The following is a 17,608-nucleotide window of genomic DNA, read 5'->3' on the forward strand; positions in this document are numbered from 1 at the left end:
TCAACGGACTCTTAACTGACCTGTGTGTGTAAGGCCTTTCTAACGAGCAAGTAATACCATTGTTTCTGTTGGTTTGTTTGTTTTGTGTCTCAGTTCTCCGTCGCCCCCTACAGGACACACTGGACGACGCTGGTTTGCTAATTAAACTGGCCTAATTAGCGCAGGCGCACATGAGCTCCAGTGGCGCAATCGGTTAGCGCGCGGTACTTATACGACAGTGCAGGGCGAGCCATGCCGAGGTTGTGAGTTCGAGCCTCACCTGGAGCATTGTGTTTTGGTGCTTTTTTAAAGTACACCTGCAGCTTTACAGCTACTCCATGAAAGACCTTGATACCCCCGTCTAAAATGGCACCACCCCCATAGATTCGTTGGTCTCCAACCCTGGTCCTGGACAAACCCTTTCCAGCAGGTTTGTGCGTCACCCTTCTATCCCCAATCTATAAACACCAGTATTTTATTCTGAACAATGAAGCAGGTGCTTTGGAAAATCCAGTCCTTTAGAAAACATTGCAGCCATCATCTGAATACTCTCTGCCTGTCTAGTCAGGAATTCCTTTAATTTAATTGCTTAATTGATTAATACCTCCCATGTGTTCCCAGTGTTTAGAAATTGGTGATTTAAGGTAACCTGTGATGAAGGGGCTCTCCAGGACCAGGGTGAGAGAGCACTGCTATAGACAGCACTGCTATAGATCGAGGAGCAATTTTGATTTGATTGGCTTTTCGTAGGGAACGGCGAACGAAGAGATCGCCAGGATCCTTTGCATCATTCAAATGTTTTTTTTTACCAAAGGCAGATTTTGTGAACAGGACGTCATGTGTGTAACGTCATCAATGACATACAATTTAAAATGAGCTACAATCCAGCAACTGATGGCAATAACCCAACATTGTAATGACAATTACACAATGGCAGTGCGAGACAACAGGGTGTCAGACTTTGCTGTAGATCATCCATGACGTGACCTCAGTTAATCCCACATGATCTGTGAATCCGCCGGGCTCCTTCCAAATACTGATGCCAAGAGACCAGGCTCTCGTCCACGTTCGTTCAGGCGGGTCAGGGTGCTTTTGTCTTGTGTTCTCTGTGCTTAAATCGGTCTTTTCAGTTATCCCCCGCATGAAAGACAAGGCTGACTAAGCATGGGCGCCGGGCCGAGTTCAGTCACCACAGGCAATGGTTTTAAAAAGACCTGGGCTGGTTAATGAGGCGGTAAAGAAAAGGCCCCGCTGGGATTCGAACCCAGGATCTCCTGTTTACTAGACAGGCGCTTTAACCATCTAAGCCACGGCGCCGCAGACACACGGTCAATGGTCAGCACTGTCGCCGCACGCTGCGCTCCTGTAGGTCCGCTCGGCAGCCGGGACAGTGTTTCACTGGTATTGAACAAACACACAACTGGGTCCAGTGGAGGGATTGAGGATGAGGGTTGAAGATCAATGTTCCAGCACATTCGCAGTACAATGAGAGGGTTGAAGGCTGGTGTCCAGAGGTCCTTATTGTCCAAGTCTCTGTGGCGCAATCTGGCTAGCGCGTTCGGCTGTTAACCGAAAGGTTGGTGGTTCGAGCCCACCCAGGGACGGGTCCTTTTGTCTTCAACTCGCTTCCAGCAGGCTGCTCTGAAGGCGTGAAACCAAAGGAGATATCGCTTTTTCAAAGAAGGGATACAGATACAATTAAGTTACTGTGCCCAGATATACGAATTGATTGGAAACACTTCCTCAATAACAGTTAATCAGTTTTCAAAACAATTTAATAACGTTAAAAACGCCACCTTCTAAAACAGCCCATTTCGCAACCAAAGTACTTGTGGAGTAAATATTGTTTTTGCACTGAGTCATCATTTATGTCTATTGTATTCAATAAACAGCTGGGCTATGTGTCAAAAATGTGTAGACCTACACTGCGGCGAGACAAAGCTTCCATTGTTGGACAATTTGCGAACTGTCACATGATGAAACAATCAATAATATGGTAAACCGGGAAACACTGATAACTAAGTTAGTGCTTTTAAACTATAAATTCTCAGCTATAGGTGTGATTACTGCGCTGGCTTACTAATCAGTGGTTTACAACCTTGTTTGTGTCCCAGTGTGGCAGACACTATAGGCTGTCCTGGGGCGCTATAAAGTCCTCAGTTCCGTACCGGTGATCAGTAATTGAAATCCAACATGAAGCCTGCAGTGTTGGTGGTGACTCTGCTGCTTGGACAGCTGGTGTCATGTGAAGGTCAGTGGTCAGATTTATCCCTATCTCCATTTCCCTTTTCATTTTGTACCCCCTGCTTTTCGCCCGCCTCTGTCTGCCGTTTCCCTCCTTTTTCTCTTGTCTCTCAGTGATGCTGATGCAACTGTTACTCTATTATTTCTACTGTTAGTACTGTTACTTATTCAGGCTCTTATTGTAACTCTGTCTCGGTAGCTCTTGCTTCTTGTATTTGATATTGCTACTTCTGTTACTACAGCTACTGCTGGTAGTGCTATTCTAGTGTAACTGCTATGGTCGCTTGTATTGCTCTTGCTACTGTTACTGCTACACTCTAGAAATTAAAGGTTCTTTAGCAGTTCTGTTTAGAACCTTTGGGTTCTTCATTAGTTTATTTTCATTAAAGGGTTCGTTTAAGAACTGCGAGGTCCATCGTAAACACAATGGATCATGTATGAACCCTTTTCATCATGATCTCGGTTGATTTAAGATCCATTTAAAGTTCTTTAAGGATCTTTGTTAGCAAAGTACATTGGTAAAGCTTCTAATAACCCTAAAAGATTCTCATTAGAACCATTTAATTCTTAGAGTGTAGACGGTGACTACTGTCAGAGTACTGTGTACTGTGTATTTTGTATTTTTATTTTGGCATGGAAAGTCCTCCATCAAAAATCCTTGTCAACATTTTGCAAAATGTCCTGCGAAATAAATAATGAAATTACCACCGAAATACAACTCCAAACATTCATATCACCAGAATTGTTAGGACGATCCACATTTGATCGCTTATGGCTGTATTTATGTCTTAGCAGGAGCAGAACGAGTGCAGACAGAATACAGGCAAGTCCAGGTAAGTGCTCAACGGACTCTTAACTGACCTGTGTGTGTAAGGCCTTTCTAACGAGCAAGTAATACCATTGTTTCTGTTGGTTTGTTTGTTTTGTGTCTCAGTTCTCCGTCGCCCCCTACAGGACACACTGGACGACGCTGGTTTGCTAATTAAACTGGCCTAATTAGCGCAGGCGCACATGAGCTCCAGTGGCGCAATCGGTTAGCGCGCGGTACTTATACGACAGTGCAGGGCGAGCCATGCCGAGGTTGTGAGTTCGAGCCTCACCTGGAGCATTGTGTTTTGGTGCTTTTTTAAAGTACACCTGCAGCTTTACAGCTACTCCATGAAAGACCTTGATACCCCCGTCTAAAATGGCACCACCCCCATAGATTCGTTGGTCTCCAACCCTGGTCCTGGACAAACCCTTTCCAGCAGGTTTGTGCGTCACCCTTCTATCCCCAATCTATAAACACCAGTATTTTATTCTGAACAATGAAGCAGGTGCTTTGGAAAATCCAGTCCTTTAGAAAACATTGCAGCCATCATCTGAATACTCTCTGCCTGTCTAGTCAGGAATTCCTTTAATTTAATTGCTTAATTGATTAATACCTCCCATGTGTTCCCAGTGTTTAGAAATTGGTGATTTAAGGTAACCTGTGATGAAGGGGCTCTCCAGGACCAGGGTGAGAGAGCACTGCTATAGACAGCACTGCTATAGATCGAGGAGCAATTTTGATTTGATTGGCTTTTCGTAGGGAACGGCGAACGAAGAGATCGCCAGGATCCTTTGCATCATTCAAATGTTTTTTTTTACCAAAGGCAGATTTTGTGAACAGGACGTCATGTGTGTAACGTCATCAATGACATACAATTTAAAATGAGCTACAATCCAGCAACTGATGGCAATAACCCAACATTGTAATGACAATTACACAATGGCAGTGCGAGACAACAGGGTGTCAGACTTTGCTGTAGATCATCCATGACGTGACCTCAGTTAATCCCACATGATCTGTGAATCCGCCGGGCTCCTTCCAAATACTGATGCCAAGAGACCAGGCTCTCGTCCACGTTCGTTCAGGCGGGTCAGGGTGCTTTTGTCTTGTGTTCTCTGTGCTTAAATCGGTCTTTTCAGTTATCCCCCGCATGAAAGACAAGGCTGACTAAGCATGGGCGCCGGGCCGAGTTCAGTCACCACAGGCAATGGTTTTAAAAAGACCTGGGCTGGTTAATGAGGCGGTAAAGAAAAGGCCCCGCTGGGATTCGAACCCAGGATCTCCTGTTTACTAGACAGGCGCTTTAACCATCTAAGCCACGGCGCCGCAGACACACGGTCAATGGTCAGCACTGTCGCCGCACGCTGCGCTCCTGTAGGTCCGCTCGGCAGCCGGGACAGTGTTTCACTGGTATTGAACAAACACACAACTGGGTCCAGTGGAGGGATTGAGGATGAGGGTTGAAGATCAATGTTCCAGCACATTCGCAGTACAATGAGAGGGTTGAAGGCTGGTGTCCAGAGGTCCTTATTGTCCAAGTCTCTGTGGCGCAATCTGGCTAGCGCGTTCGGCTGTTAACCGAAAGGTTGGTGGTTCGAGCCCACCCAGGGACGGGTCCTTTTGTCTTCAACTCGCTTCCAGCAGGCTGCTCTGAAGGCGTGAAACCAAAGGAGATATCGCTTTTTCAAAGAAGGGATACAGATACAATTAAGTTACTGTGCCCAGATATACGAATTGATTGGAAACACTTCCTCAATAACAGTTAATCAGTTTTCAAAACAATTTAATAACGTTAAAAACGCCACCTTCTAAAACAGCCCATTTCGCAACCAAAGTACTTGTGGAGTAAATATTGTTTTTGCACTGAGTCATCATTTATGTCTATTGTATTCAATAAACAGCTGGGCTATGTGTCAAAAATGTGTAGACCTACACTGCGGCGAGACAAAGCTTCCATTGTTGGACAATTTGCGAACTGTCACATGATGAAACAATCAATAATATGGTAAACCGGGAAACACTGATAACTAAGTTAGTGCTTTTAAACTATAAATTCTCAGCTATAGGTGTGATTACTGCGCTGGCTTACTAATCAGTGGTTTACAACCTTGTTTGTGTCCCAGTGTGGCAGACACTATAGGCTGTCCTGGGGCGCTATAAAGTCCTCAGTTCCGTACCGGTGATCAGTAATTGAAATCCAACATGAAGCCTGCAGTGTTGGTGGTGACTCTGCTGCTTGGACAGCTGGTGTCATGTGAAGGTCAGTGGTCAGATTTATCCCTATCTCCATTTCCCTTTTCATTTTGTACCCCCTGCTTTTCGCCCGCCTCTGTCTGCCGTTTCCCTCCTTTTTCTCTTGTCTCTCAGTGATGCTGATGCAACTGTTACTCTATTATTTCTACTGTTAGTACTGTTACTTATTCAGGCTCTTATTGTAACTCTGTCTCGGTAGCTCTTGCTTCTTGTATTTGATATTGCTACTTCTGTTACTACAGCTACTGCTGGTAGTGCTATTCTAGTGTAACTGCTATGGTCGCTTGTATTGCTCTTGCTACTGTTACTGCTACACTCTAGAAATTAAAGGTTCTTTAGCAGTTCTGTTTAGAACCTTTGGGTTCTTCATTAGTTTATTTTCATTAAAGGGTTCGTTTAAGAACTGCGAGGTCCATCGTAAACACAATGGATCATGTATGAACCCTTTTCATCATGATCTCGGTTGATTTAAGATCCATTTAAAGTTCTTTAAGGATCTTTGTTAGCAAAGTACATTGGTAAAGCTTCTAATAACCCTAAAAGATTCTCATTAGAACCATTTAATTCTTAGAGTGTAGACGGTGACTACTGTCAGAGTTGAAGGTCCCAGATTGAATCTCAAATCCGTCTCGGATGGTCTCACATTCCTATCTCCTCTCCTCCTCTCGCAGACCTGTTGGGCAAAGTCTTCAGCTTCCCCGTGTTTTCCGACACGGCGCATGTCAAGCTGTTTCCCCTGAAAGAAGCCCCGCTGTACGCATTCACCGCCTGCCTGCGCTTCCTTTCCGACACCCCAGGGCGGTCGCTGTTCTCTCTCGCCACCCGCAACGCCTTCAACGCCCTCCATTTGGTGAAATATAGCCCTGGGGTGTACCGGGTCTTCATCCAGGACCAAGTGGTTAACTTCATGGTGGCGGGGTCTCTGTGGCGCAATCTGGCTAGCGCGTTCGGCTGTTAACCGAAAGGTTGGTGGTTCGAGCCCACCCAGGGACGTACCTTTTCGTCTCTGAAACAACCTCCGCTGTATTTTTCCATCACACTGTGTCAATGTGATGCTTACTTCCCGAGCTGGCCTGACTTTTCTGTTTAGAAACTAGGTTAGCAAAAAATAATAAACGATATGTATGTGTGTGTGTGTGTGTGTTTTATATACTGTAGATTGTCTTAAACAGATTAAACCAGGGGTTCCCACACTTATTCTGCCCAAGGACCCCTTTGTTAACCAGATTCTGGCTGAGCACCCCCACCTACAAAAAATGCCTTATTATACTACGTTAATAAAATAAAAAATTGAGAACATTGAACTTTATTCTTAGCTGACAAGTTCAGATTCAAATAAGAGTTCAACTCACTCGTAATGAAATGGGTGGACGTTATTTAATAATTGATCAACTCAAATATGTATTTAAAAACAAAATGAAAATATTTTTTCTTTGGGGGGGGGTAGAATCCCCCTCAAGGACCCATGGGAGGTCGTGGACCTCAATTTGGGAACCTGAGGATTAATCCACAATCATGTCAAAAGAAGGATATGTTCTCAGCTTTGTTTTGTGTCCAAGTGCCATATGTCTTTTGACCCCAATAAGAAATTCAGGGTAATCCCAACCGGAAGTATGTTGTCACCCTGTCTGTTCAAACCTGATGCTGATGTTCAAACATGTTCCTTATATGGAACTGTTTTATAGTTTACCCCACTTTACACAAAGAGTGGCAGGAGACGTGCACCCCGGCCACCCATATCCTAGCGTTGCTGTATGTTAGGTCGCTGTTTGTGTTACAAGTTGATAAACAAACCAAAAAAAACAAAGCTCAAAGTTTGTCACTTTGTTGACTGTCAAGAGCGATAAGGACCCGGAATCAAAACCAAGCTATTCTCAATCACTGATTACTTCTCTCAGAAGTGTCAAGGTCAGTGACTGGCTTATCAGTAGTTTACAGGCTTGTTTGTGGCAGACAGTATAGGCGGTGCTGGGGCGCAATAAAGTCCTGAGTTCCATGTGCTGGGATCAGTTCCTGAATGCCAACATGAAGACTGCAGTTTTGGTGGTGGCTCTGCTGTTTGGACAGCTGGGATTGTGTGAAGGTCAGTGGTCGGATTTATACATGCTCTTATTGTGATCTCAATCTCCCTCTCTCTCTGTCGCATTTTTCTTGTTCCCTCTCTCTCGCTCTGTCCCTATTCTTATTGTCCCACCTGTTTTCTTGCCACCATCTCTTCCTCCTCTCTCCCCCTCGCTCTTCTTTTTCTCTGCTCTTCACCCACCATTCCAGCCACCTCCTTCTCCCTCTTCTCTGCTACTGTTACTGCTATTGTTACTATTACTGACATTGCTAGTACAATTGTTACTATTAAACATAAATTTGCCCAGATTTTGGGCTATTTAAAAAAAGTTAGAACATCTTACAAAGCTATATTGCAATGATTTGAATTATATGTATTTTGGAAATGGCGCCCTTCCACCCTCAGTTTGAGCCCTGGCATACAAGGGAAATGATTTGTACATGTCTGTTTACAAGAGGGTCGCCGCTCCCCCTCAATTGCTGTTACTTATGTTGCTTCAAATTCTGCCGAATGGTTGCATTCTTGTCTCCTCTTCCTCCCGCAGACCTGTCGGGCAAAGTCTTCATCTTTCCCGAGTACTCCGACACGGCGCACGTAAAGCTGTTTCCCTACAAAGAAGCCCCCCTGTACGCCTTCACCGCCTGCCTGCGCTTCATCTCCGACAGGCCGTTGGGGGCGCTGTTTTCCATCGCCACCCGAGAGATGCACAACGGCATTCTGCTACTAAAAGAACGCTCTGGATTCTATCAGGTCTACATCCAAAACCAAATGGTTGACTTCGTGGCCGTGGAAAAGCGCCCACCCGAATGGAACCACGTCTGCGCCACGTGGGAGTCGGGCACCGGCCTCGTCCAGCTGTGGGTGAACGGAGTGGGCAGCGTATTTCAGGGGCTGAACCGCGGCGGTTCCGTGGGGCCCCTGCCCAGCATTGTCCTCGGGCAGGACCAAGACAACTACGGGGGTGGCTTCCAAATCCATCAAAGCTTCCAGGGGCAGATTTCGGACGTACACCTGTGGGATCACGTTCTGCCGCCCTGCGAGATCTTCGACGTCAGCCGGGGTTCCACCTCCACGCAGGGGAACGTGCTGAATTGGCGAGCGATGCGCTACAGCATGGCCGGCTACGTCATCCTCAGGCAGGAGCCGAACCTGCGGCCCGATTGCTCCTGCACCAGAGAGGAGCAGTGGACCAGGGGAGCCGAGGTGAACGCCATTGAAACGTCCCAGTCCGGCGTGTCAAACTCCAGTACCGTGAATGGCCCAAGTGTGTTCTAGTTTGTGTCCCAGCACAGCCCAGCCCTCAGCTCAGGTAATCGATTAACTGGACCAGCCAGGAGCTGACGCAGTGCTTCCCCACAGCCCCCCCAAGATATGATATAGATATCTGAACTGACAGGATGCACTCTGTTTGGATACTGTTTATGATTTATTATGTCTTAATCAATGCCAGGCAAATATTACCACATTCATTACTTAATTAATACAAATAACACCTAGTCGGATTCCTTTGATTTGTGTTTATTTGTATGTTTAACATGCAAGGTCGAGGAAGGGAAAGCTAAGGTCAGTAGCTAGACTGCTAATAACAAAAATGCTTGGAAATGCTGAGAGGAGAACAGGCACAAATATGCAAAGAAGTCTGCTGACAGGGGACAATATATACAGAATTACCAGAGATGGGTAACTGGGGACAGGTGTGTGTTAATTGAACAGGAATGCAAATCAGGTGCGGGACAGAAAGCCAGGCAGAGGGGAGAGAAAATGATATGACGGGGACATCTGGTTCGTGACATTACACAGGACCTCTTGTTAATGGAAACAAGGGCATTGCATTGAGCTGCAGGTGCACAGTGAAAACGATACTCCAGTAGTACCTCCTTCACACAGGATTTCATGATCCAGTAATGCACTGATTCGCCATGAGCTTCCTCACATTTCGTGGATGTTTCTAAAAATTATAGACACTTGAACACACACACACATGGAAGACAGAGATACATTAAGAACACCTTTATCATTCAAAAAACGTTTTAATTAGGTCACACATCCAAAACACATATCCATGGGCCTATATTGTGTGCAAAATCCCCCGCAACTGTCCACACCTGGAGATCTGAATATGAGTTATCTCTGACCCGCACACACCGCCCAACCCCAAGATATGATATTCATTATGGTTATTATGAGAATGTGTTTATTAGCTGACGTTCGAGTAAAGTCTAACATATTGCATGTTTAGAAAATCCCTCCATATCGATCAATAATTATTATGCTTCTTGTGTTTTCGATTTGTTTTCCTCCTTGCTCCCTTTCCCGTAGCCCTTGACTGTAACCCTACATCTTGACAGCCTTAGCTTTTACCGTCCAGGATGTAGGACCTCACTTACTGTACTTGTGTAAATTGGAATTTGTAAAATGTATTATATTTTGAATTGCTATGTTTTAGTTAAATTGAATTTGTAATGATTGATGCCTTTTACTTAAATGTATTTTTGCCCTTTTTTTGCACTTATGTTGTGCATTGTAAGACTACAATGTTGATTCCGTTGAGGTTGTTGTAGTTACATCATGTCGCATGAAGGAAGGCCCCCACATTGATCTCCAGTGACTGGATTTGCGTTTGATGTGGAAAAGGTGTGGGAATCGCCCCGCCCCGTTGTTCCTGGGTCATCCAATTAATGCTTAATTGTATCGGCCACCTTTTGCCTCGGTTCCACTGGTTTAAGCGTCGTGCTATGCCATGCCGGACGCGTCCCAGAGCTTTTTTTGTTAAACCAGGCCGCTGTGAATTCCGTCCCTCTTATGGGCGGAGCAGAGCGACTGTGGGTTTGGTTTGTGTTTCGTTTTAAAAACGAAGACAGAAAGTAACACTGCGAGCGATACAGCCTGACGTGGAGGGGACTTGTGTGTCTATTTTATTATTTGTGCTTTACATGATTGTAAACCGCGTAATAAATACACGTTTCTGTTCAGAGATATTAGGAAGAGCTAAACGTGTATATGTCGCAGGGAGTGACTAATGAGTCCATGCAGAAGCCTTTGTTTCCTTTTCAGCACTTTTATTTTAATTAGTATTGCGTGCACATATCACTTTATTCATATGTATTGCTAAGCTTGCATAATTTATTCACGGCTTCTGCATTGGAAGTAGGGTGTATTCCCTTCCCAAAGGAGGAAATTGCCTCCTGTAATTGAATAATTGAGCACAGCTCTGGTTAGGTTAGAGAAACGCAGCTGAAGCCACTAATGAATCATGAATCAATGTTAGCTGGAAGAAGTTGCACACCGGGAAGCGAAATAGGGGAGCACTGAGCTACACAAAAGACAAGAGCGAAACAGTCTGGGATCTATACTGGGATCTGGCAACACGGGGAGAAGCCCAGCCGAGAAGCAAAGACCGCAGACCGCAGGGAGAGAGCGCTAGACGGCCGGCATTGGAAATCAGCCTCTGCACACGCATCAATCTTCAAGGCATGTTGTGTGTGTGCGCTAGATGGCGACACTCATTACATTCCCACATGCTTTTTGAAGGGCTGCCTGTTCAATGTGCGGCTGCAGCTGTCAATTGTGCGAAACATCAAGGTCCGGTTAGATACAGGAAGTTCTGCCACCCTGGTCCTGCAGAGCTATAGTTCAGAAGAGTACATCGCGTATAGAGGTAGCGTGGCCGAGCGGTCTAAGGCGCTGGATTAAGGCTCCAGTCTCTTCGGGGGCGTGGGTTCGAATCCCACCGCTGCCATTAATATTTTCGTGTATTACCCCCCTTTATAAAACTACAACCAGATTAAGGTAGTCGGTGTGTACAATTTGAAGTCATAAAAATCCTAATAGTAAATAATAAGAACAATGTTTTTGCAGATTACATTTCTGGCGGATATTTAGACATACATAGGAGAGCATTTGGTAATCATCCAGTTACGTCCACTGCAGCCGGGTCTCAGCCCCGGTCCTCCAAATACACAGTCTAGTCCAGCAGGGTATCCCACAGGAGCGCAACGCGTAGGGAATGGGTTGACCACCAGTACTCGTATCAGCGACAGTGCTGACCATTGACTGTGTGTCTGCGGCGCCGTGGCTTAGATGGTTAAAGCGCCTGTCTAGTAAACAGGAGATCCTGGGTTCGAATCCCAGCGGCGCCTTTTCTTTACCGCCTCATTAACCAGCCCAGGTCTTTTTAAAACCATTGCCTGTGGTGACTGAACTCGGCCCGGCGCCCATGCTTAGTCAGCCTTGTCTTTCATGCGGGGGATAACTGAAAAGACCGATTTAAGCACAGAGAACACAAGACAAAAGCACCCTGACCCGCCTGAACGAACGTGGACCAGAGCCTGGTCTCTTGGCATCAGTATTTGGAAGGAGCCCGGCGGATTCACAGATCATGTGGGATTAACTGAGGTCACGTCATGGATGATCTACAGCAAAGTCTGACACCCTGTTGTCTCGCACTGCCATTGTGTAATTGTCATTACAATGTTGGGTTATTGCCATCAGTTGCTGGATTGTAGCTCATTTTAAATTGTATGTCATTGATGACGTTACACACATGACGTCATGTTCACAAAATCTGCCTTTGGTAAAAAAAAAACATTTGAATGATGCAAAGGATCCTGGCGATCTCTTCGTTTGCCGTTCCCTACGAAAAGCCAATCTAATCAAAATTGCTCCACGATCTATAGCAGTGCTGTCTATAGCAGTGATCTCTCACCCTGGTCCTGGAGAGCCCCTTCATCACAGGTCACCTTAAATCACCAATTTCTAAACCCTGGGAACACATGGGAGGTATTAATCAATTAAGCAATTAAATTAAGGGAATTCCTGACTAGACAGGCAGAGAGTATTCAGATGATGGCTGAAATGTTTTCTAAAGGACTGGATTTTCCAAAGCACCTGCTTCATTGTTCAGAATAAAATACTGGTGTTTATAGATTGGGGATAGAAGGGTGACGCACAAACCTGCTGGAAAGGGGCCTTTTCTTTCTGTGTTTTTAGCCGGCATGTTCTTTACAAAACCGTCGCCTGGGATGAATAGACCTGCTCACCCAGGATTCCATGTAGGAAAACTTGTGTAAGGAACCTCATGGAGATTCAGTTCATTAGATCCTGTATTGTATTAATGTAAAAGGTCACATTGTATGCATACATTCATAATTTGATTTGCACTGACAAACCCCTCAATATATATCACTCCTTTACAAACGTATAACATCACGTATAACTTTTACAAATAATTTTGAGTCTAATAACAATCCAATTTAATCCATAATTCTCGGAGTTTTGAGTCCAAGACGCAATTGCCACTGGGAATTGAAGTTTACTCATAAGGGTCTTAAAAATATATAATAAAGAAACCGAAGAGACGAAAGCGGAAATTACATTTTGTATAGCCGGGAACTTTCGTATCCTACACCTCCTGTCATCAGCCATTGCTTTCTACCGAAATCTACCTGTGCAATAGGGTTGGGGTTAGTGTAATGGTTAGGGATAGGGTCTGGGTCAGGATTAATTTTGAAAGAATGATGCATCCCTAGATGGGCTGGTACCACCAACCTATTAGTTATTTGCTGAAGGGACTTAACAATTACACCACAGATACTAGGATAACAAGGACATCAAGATTTTAATATGAATGTGCTATATATGTCGATTGATTGTCAGCTCTAGTCCCGATGACTTACCATCCAACTGCTGGCTAGGGGAGGCTCCACCATCACTAACCGGTCACGCCACAGTGACTGCTAGGGGACAACTGGACTGCAGTTAGATACAGCAGCCTGGTCCTGCAGAGCTATAGTTCAGAAGAGTACAGCGCGGCTCTCCAGACTCAAGACACGGAGGATGATCTCAATGCTCTTCAGCCAGAGTTGTGAACCGGAAAAAAGTGAGGTATAGAGTTAGCGTGGCCGAGCGGTCTAAGGCGCTGGATTAAGGCTCCAGTCTCTTCGGGGGCGTGGGTTCGAATCCCACCGCTGCCAGTATGTTTTGTGATTTAAAACTCATATAGAAACAAGAGTCTGCAACATGAATTTGGCTTAGAGAGATGGAATGGTGTGTGTCGACATTGTAGATAAGACACTTCAATGATTCTACTGTTCGGACAGCAAAATACAAACGACCTTTTGTATGAGAGTACTGTAGGGCAGAGATCCCGACTTTTCCGTTCAGGGGAAGCTCCGAATCGCTCCCTTAGTTTGGACCCTGCACTGTTTATTCAGTAGAAACGAAGCTGTTTCTCGGATCTCTGCTGACAGAACCCACAGATTGACTGGGTTAATAGGCGCGTTTACACTGCCATTTCTGATCCGGATCAATTGCATCGGTAGCATTTGATTCTGGCAGTGTATTCCAGAATGCACTGCATATTCAGCCGACGCATTTATTATTAGCATATTCACAGCACAGCAGCGGTTTTATTTTACATATATTTATCACATTATTTTATTTTGCATTCTGTATTACAGCGAGTATTCAACCAGAATATCCCCTACACTAGGCAATGACAATGACGCGTTTGATTGGGTTAGCAGTCAGCTGTAAACGTCTCGATCTTCTGCTTTAGCGTCATGCCCTTGACTTTTAAGTGCGCATGTGTGTGGTGCTGTTGTCACACCTGTCATGTTTTTGTATATACTTATTCTGGGTATCCGACTGGAGGAGGTATAATACTGGAGAGTCCATCAGCTGGACAATTGCTTCCACTGTGTACCTGCAGCTCAATGTGATGCCCTTGTTTCCAGTCACAGGGTGACCGCTCCCCCGCCAGGAGCTCAGTGCGACAACTCTGCGTGTCTCTCTGACAGACAGCTGCTCAGAAATAGTGCATGTGATCGATATAAGTGTCTGAATAATATGTCCAAGCGCATAGGTAGACTTCAACACACACACTTAGAGTCTAGCAATTCTAAACAAACAAATACATAAACACACATTAAGGGAATTTGACCAGGTGTCCTTTTTATTAATTAAGTAATGAATGAGCTATGATACAGACAAATGACATTGCCTGACGTTGATTAAGAGATCACAAATCATGAACAGTATCCAACCACCGGGCATCATCTCGGTTCAAATCTGTCTCCTGTCTCTCTAGATTTAAATTTAAAATGCAAAAAAAAATTATATTTCATTTGACATGGACGTTTCAGTGGTGTTCACCGCTTCCCGGGCCCACTGCTTTTCGGCGGCGCAGGAGCTATGGGGCCGCAGGTCCAACTTCTGCCCGACGATGACGTAGCCGCCCACGCTGTAACTCATCGCCCGCCAGTTCAGCACGTTTCCCTGCAGGTATGGGAAGCCCTGGCTGATGCCGTGGATCTGGCAAGGCTGCAGGACGTGATCCCACAGGTGCACGTCCGAGATCTGTCCCTGGAAGCTGTCGTCGATGTTGAAGCCACCTCCGTAGTTGTCCTGATCCTGCCCGAGGACGACGCTGGGCAGGGGCCCCACGGAACCGCCGCGGCTTATCCCCTTCCACATGCTACCCACGCTGTTCACCCACACCTGCGCCTGGCCGCTGGCCGACTCCCATGTGGCGCACAGGTGGTTCCACTCTGTCACCGGCTTGTCCCCCGCCACCATGAAGTTAACCACTTGGTCCTGGATGAAGACCCGGTACACCCCAGGGCTATATTTCACCAAATGGAGGGCGTTGAAGGCGTTGCGGGTGGCGAGAGAGAACAGCGACCGCCCTGGGGTGTCGGAAAGGAAGCGCAGGCAGGCGGTGAATGCGTACAGCGGGGCTTCTTTCAGGGGAAACAGCTTGACATGCGCCGTGTCGGAAAACACGGGGAAGCTGAAGACTTTGCCCAACAGGTCTGCGAGAGGAGGAGAGGAGATAGGAATGTGAGACCATCCGAGACGGATTTGAGATTCAATCTGGGACCTTCAACTCTGACAGTAGTCACCGTCTACACTCTAAGAATTAAATGGTTCTAATGAGAATCTTTTAGGGTTATTAGAAGCTTTACCAATGTACTTTGCTAACAAAGATCCTTAAAGAACTTTAAATGGATCTTAAATCAACCGAGATCATGATGAAAAGGGTTCATACATGATCCATTGTGTTTACGATGGACCTCGCAGTTCTTAAACGAACCCTTTAATGAAAATAAACTAATGAAGAACCCAAAGGTTCTAAACAGAACTGCTAAAGAACCTTTAATTTCTAGAGTGTAGCAGTAACAGTAGCAAGAGCAATACAAGCGACCATAGCAGTTACACTAGAATAGCACTACCAGCAGTAGCTGTAGTAACAGAAGTAGCAATATCAAATACAAGAAGCAAGAGCTACCGAGACAGAGTTACAATAAGAGCCTGAATAAGTAACAGTACTAACAGTAGAAATAATAGAGTAACAGTTGCATCAGCATCACTGAGAGACAAGAGAAAAAGGAGGGAAACGGCAGACAGAGGCGGGCGAAAAGCAGGGGGTACAAAATGAAAAGGGAAATGGAGATAGGGATAAATCTGACCACTGACCTTCACATGACACCAGCTGTCCAAGCAGCAGAGTCACCACCAACACTGCAGGCTTCATGTTGGATTTCAATTACTGATCACCGGTACGGAACTGAGGACTTTATAGCGCCCCAGGACAGCCTATAGTGTCTGCCACACTGGGACACAAACAAGGTTGTAAACCACTGATTAGTAAGCCAGCGCAGTAATCACACCTATAGCTGAGAATTTATAGTTTAAAAGCACTAACTTAGTTATCAGTGTTTCCCGGTTTACCATATTATTGATTGTTTCATCATGTGACAGTTCGCAAATTGTCCAACAATGGAAGCTTTGTCTCGCCGCAGTGTAGGTCTACACATTTTTGACACATAGCCCAGCTGTTTATTGAATACAATAGACATAAATGATGACTCAGTGCAAAAACAATATTTACTCCACAAGTACTTTGGTGGCGAAATGGGCTGTTTTAGAAGGTGGCGTTTTTAACGTTATTAAATTGTTTTGAAAACTGATTAACTGTTATTGAGGAAGTGTTTCCAATCAATTCGTATATCTGGGCACAGTAACTTAATTGTATCTGTATCCCTTCTTTGAAAAAGCGATATCTCCTTTGGTTTCACGCCTTCAGAGCAGCCTGCTGGAAGCGAGTTGAAGACAAAAGGACCCGTCCCTGGGTGGGCTCGAACCACCAACCTTTGAAAGTGAAAGTGCAGCTGTACGCAGGTAGCGTGGCCGAGCGGTCCAAGGCGCTGGATTAAGGCTCCAGTCTCTTCGGGGGCGTGGGTTCGAATCCCACCGCTGCCAACACGTTTTTGACTTTAAATTCACTCGTAAAAGAACTAAAAGCGATAACCAATGTTAAGGATACATAAATGTGGTGGTTTTGGTTATTCTTTCATGTCCACATGTATTTCCTTTTAATTTTGGCATGGAATATCCTCCATAAACAAACGACTCCAGTGCTGACAAATAGTAGAACAGGGAATATTCAGCCAAAATATCCACAAAATGTCAAAACCAGCTTCCTAGTCTGTTTCCGTTAACTGCAGACCTCTCTGCTTTTTAATGCCACTGACTGTAATGCGTGTGTTATCATGGTGCTGTTGTAATATTTTGTATATGTGGATCATTGCGCTGGGTTTGTCATAGACAATGGTGACATCATCACATAACGGTGCCAATACATATTTGCATTTGCTACTACAGCAAATGCATTTGAATTGGCATGTTCCGCACTACGTTGAGTCATTTCCAAATACAGTTAAATATTTATTATTATATTTATTTTTATTATTTACTATTATTATTACTACAATGCCTGTTCTGCAACCTCTCAGTTCAGATGTTACCTGGTGACACAGAGGAGAGAGGTGTGTGGGTTTTGTTACGTGTCTATATGGTGCTGCATTTTCTTTTTAATCATATATTTGTTTAGGAAATTGTTGATCAGTGTGTGTTGATCAGTATCTGCATGTTAGTATGTGTGTGTTAGTGTGTGTGTGTGTGTGTTGATCAGTCTCTGTGTGTTAATCAGTATGTGTGAGTGTGTTGATCAGTCTGTAAATCAGTATGTGTGTGTTAATGAATCTCTGTGCGTTAGTGTGTGGGTATGATCAGTCACTGTGTATCAATCAGTGTTTCAAAAGTATTGCTTTTTAATCCGCAAATAGGGTTTTTAGGACCACAAATAAATCTAAGACATAAAATCTGACATGCCTTTATTTACAGAAATAGCAGGCTGCCGTGCATTGCTCAAACTACCCCCCTCTGCTTTAGCAGGCGAACTAGTGTAGTGTAGGCCG

At 45.0% G+C, this 17,608-nt stretch overlaps 3 protein-coding genes and 11 non-coding genes across 14 annotated transcripts; 11 read left to right on the forward strand and 3 right to left on the reverse strand.

Annotated features, from left to right (window-relative positions):
* Positions 1 to 174: 174 nt before the first annotated feature.
* Positions 175 to 267, forward strand: trnai-uau (transfer RNA isoleucine (anticodon UAU)). The gene is given in 2 exon segments: positions 175 to 212; positions 232 to 267. It is a non-coding gene; the product is annotated as a tRNA-Ile (tRNA).
* Positions 268 to 1,222: 955 nt separating this feature from the next.
* Positions 1,223 to 1,296, reverse strand: trnat-agu (transfer RNA threonine (anticodon AGU)). Its single transcript has one exon. It is a non-coding gene; the product is annotated as a tRNA-Thr (tRNA).
* Positions 1,297 to 1,508: 212 nt separating this feature from the next.
* Positions 1,509 to 1,583, forward strand: trnan-guu (transfer RNA asparagine (anticodon GUU)). The gene has a single exon. It is a non-coding gene; the product is annotated as a tRNA-Asn (tRNA).
* Positions 1,584 to 3,238: 1,655 nt separating this feature from the next.
* On the forward strand, positions 3,239 to 3,331 carry trnai-uau (transfer RNA isoleucine (anticodon UAU)). Its single transcript is given in 2 exon segments — positions 3,239 to 3,276; positions 3,296 to 3,331. It is a non-coding gene; the product is annotated as a tRNA-Ile (tRNA).
* Positions 3,332 to 4,286: 955 nt separating this feature from the next.
* Positions 4,287 to 4,360, reverse strand: trnat-agu (transfer RNA threonine (anticodon AGU)). Its single transcript has one exon. It is a non-coding gene; the product is annotated as a tRNA-Thr (tRNA).
* A 212-nt stretch (positions 4,361 to 4,572) lies between these two features.
* On the forward strand, positions 4,573 to 4,647 carry trnan-guu (transfer RNA asparagine (anticodon GUU)). Its single transcript has one exon. It is a non-coding gene; the product is annotated as a tRNA-Asn (tRNA).
* A 328-nt stretch (positions 4,648 to 4,975) lies between these two features.
* Positions 4,976 to 6,416, forward strand: LOC136768447 (female protein-like). Its single transcript, XM_066722663.1, has 2 exons — positions 4,976 to 5,294; positions 5,959 to 6,416. Exons 1-2 carry the CDS (start codon positions 5,237 to 5,239, stop codon positions 6,243 to 6,245), a joined length of 345 nt encoding a protein of 114 aa, XP_066578760.1. The 5' UTR covers positions 4,976 to 5,236; the 3' UTR covers positions 6,246 to 6,416.
* trnan-guu (transfer RNA asparagine (anticodon GUU)) lies at positions 6,206 to 6,280 on the forward strand. The gene has a single exon. It is a non-coding gene; the product is annotated as a tRNA-Asn (tRNA).
* A 139-nt stretch (positions 6,417 to 6,555) lies between the features above and the next one.
* On the forward strand, positions 6,556 to 9,857 carry LOC136768446 (serum amyloid P-component). Its single transcript, XM_066722662.1, has 2 exons — positions 6,556 to 7,370; positions 7,894 to 9,857. Exons 1-2 carry the CDS (start codon positions 7,283 to 7,285, stop codon positions 8,622 to 8,624), a joined length of 819 nt encoding a protein of 272 aa, XP_066578759.1. The 5' UTR covers positions 6,556 to 7,282; the 3' UTR covers positions 8,625 to 9,857.
* Positions 9,858 to 11,006: 1,149 nt separating this feature from the next.
* Positions 11,007 to 11,088, forward strand: trnal-aag (transfer RNA leucine (anticodon AAG)). The gene has a single exon. It is a non-coding gene; the product is annotated as a tRNA-Leu (tRNA).
* Positions 11,089 to 11,414: 326 nt separating this feature from the next.
* trnat-agu (transfer RNA threonine (anticodon AGU)) lies at positions 11,415 to 11,488 on the forward strand. Its single transcript has one exon. It is a non-coding gene; the product is annotated as a tRNA-Thr (tRNA).
* A 1,751-nt stretch (positions 11,489 to 13,239) lies between these two features.
* On the forward strand, positions 13,240 to 13,321 carry trnal-aag (transfer RNA leucine (anticodon AAG)). The gene has a single exon. It is a non-coding gene; the product is annotated as a tRNA-Leu (tRNA).
* Positions 13,322 to 14,274: 953 nt separating this feature from the next.
* Positions 14,275 to 16,186, reverse strand: LOC136768449 (female protein). Its single transcript, XM_066722665.1, has 2 exons — positions 15,825 to 16,186; positions 14,275 to 15,160 (listed from the first exon to the last, which is right to left on the reverse strand). Exons 1-2 carry the CDS (start codon positions 15,880 to 15,882, stop codon positions 14,463 to 14,465), a joined length of 756 nt encoding a protein of 251 aa, XP_066578762.1. The 5' UTR covers positions 15,883 to 16,186; the 3' UTR covers positions 14,275 to 14,462.
* Positions 16,187 to 16,528: 342 nt separating this feature from the next.
* Positions 16,529 to 16,610, forward strand: trnal-aag (transfer RNA leucine (anticodon AAG)). The gene has a single exon. It is a non-coding gene; the product is annotated as a tRNA-Leu (tRNA).
* Positions 16,611 to 17,608: the final 998 nt, after the last annotated feature.

Source organism: Amia ocellicauda, chromosome 14 (genome assembly GCF_036373705.1).
Source record: "Amia ocellicauda isolate fAmiCal2 chromosome 14, fAmiCal2.hap1, whole genome shotgun sequence".
Lineage (NCBI taxonomy): Eukaryota > Metazoa > Chordata > Actinopteri > Amiiformes > Amiidae > Amia > Amia ocellicauda.

What these genes read in the sequence shown, in the direction of transcription:
- LOC136768447 (XM_066722663.1), top strand. Translation starts at nt 5,237, where the DNA reads ATGAAGCCTGCAGTGTTGGTGGTGACTCTGCTGCTTGGACAGCTGGTG. An exon ending in ACAGCTGGTGTCATGTGAAG is followed by an intron (nt 5,295 to 5,958) that starts GTCAGTGGTCAG and finishes CTCCTCTCGCAG; the next exon opens with ACCTGTTGGGCAAAGTCTTC.
- LOC136768446 (XM_066722662.1), top strand. Translation starts at nt 7,283, where the DNA reads ATGTGCTGGGATCAGTTCCTGAATGCCAACATGAAGACTGCAGTTTTG. An exon ending in ACAGCTGGGATTGTGTGAAG is followed by an intron (nt 7,371 to 7,893) that starts GTCAGTGGTCGG and finishes TTCCTCCCGCAG; the next exon opens with ACCTGTCGGGCAAAGTCTTC.
- LOC136768449 (XM_066722665.1), bottom strand. Translation starts at nt 15,882, where the DNA reads ATGAAGCCTGCAGTGTTGGTGGTGACTCTGCTGCTTGGACAGCTGGTG. An exon ending in ACAGCTGGTGTCATGTGAAG is followed by an intron (nt 15,161 to 15,824) that starts GTCAGTGGTCAG and finishes CTCCTCTCGCAG; the next exon opens with ACCTGTTGGGCAAAGTCTTC.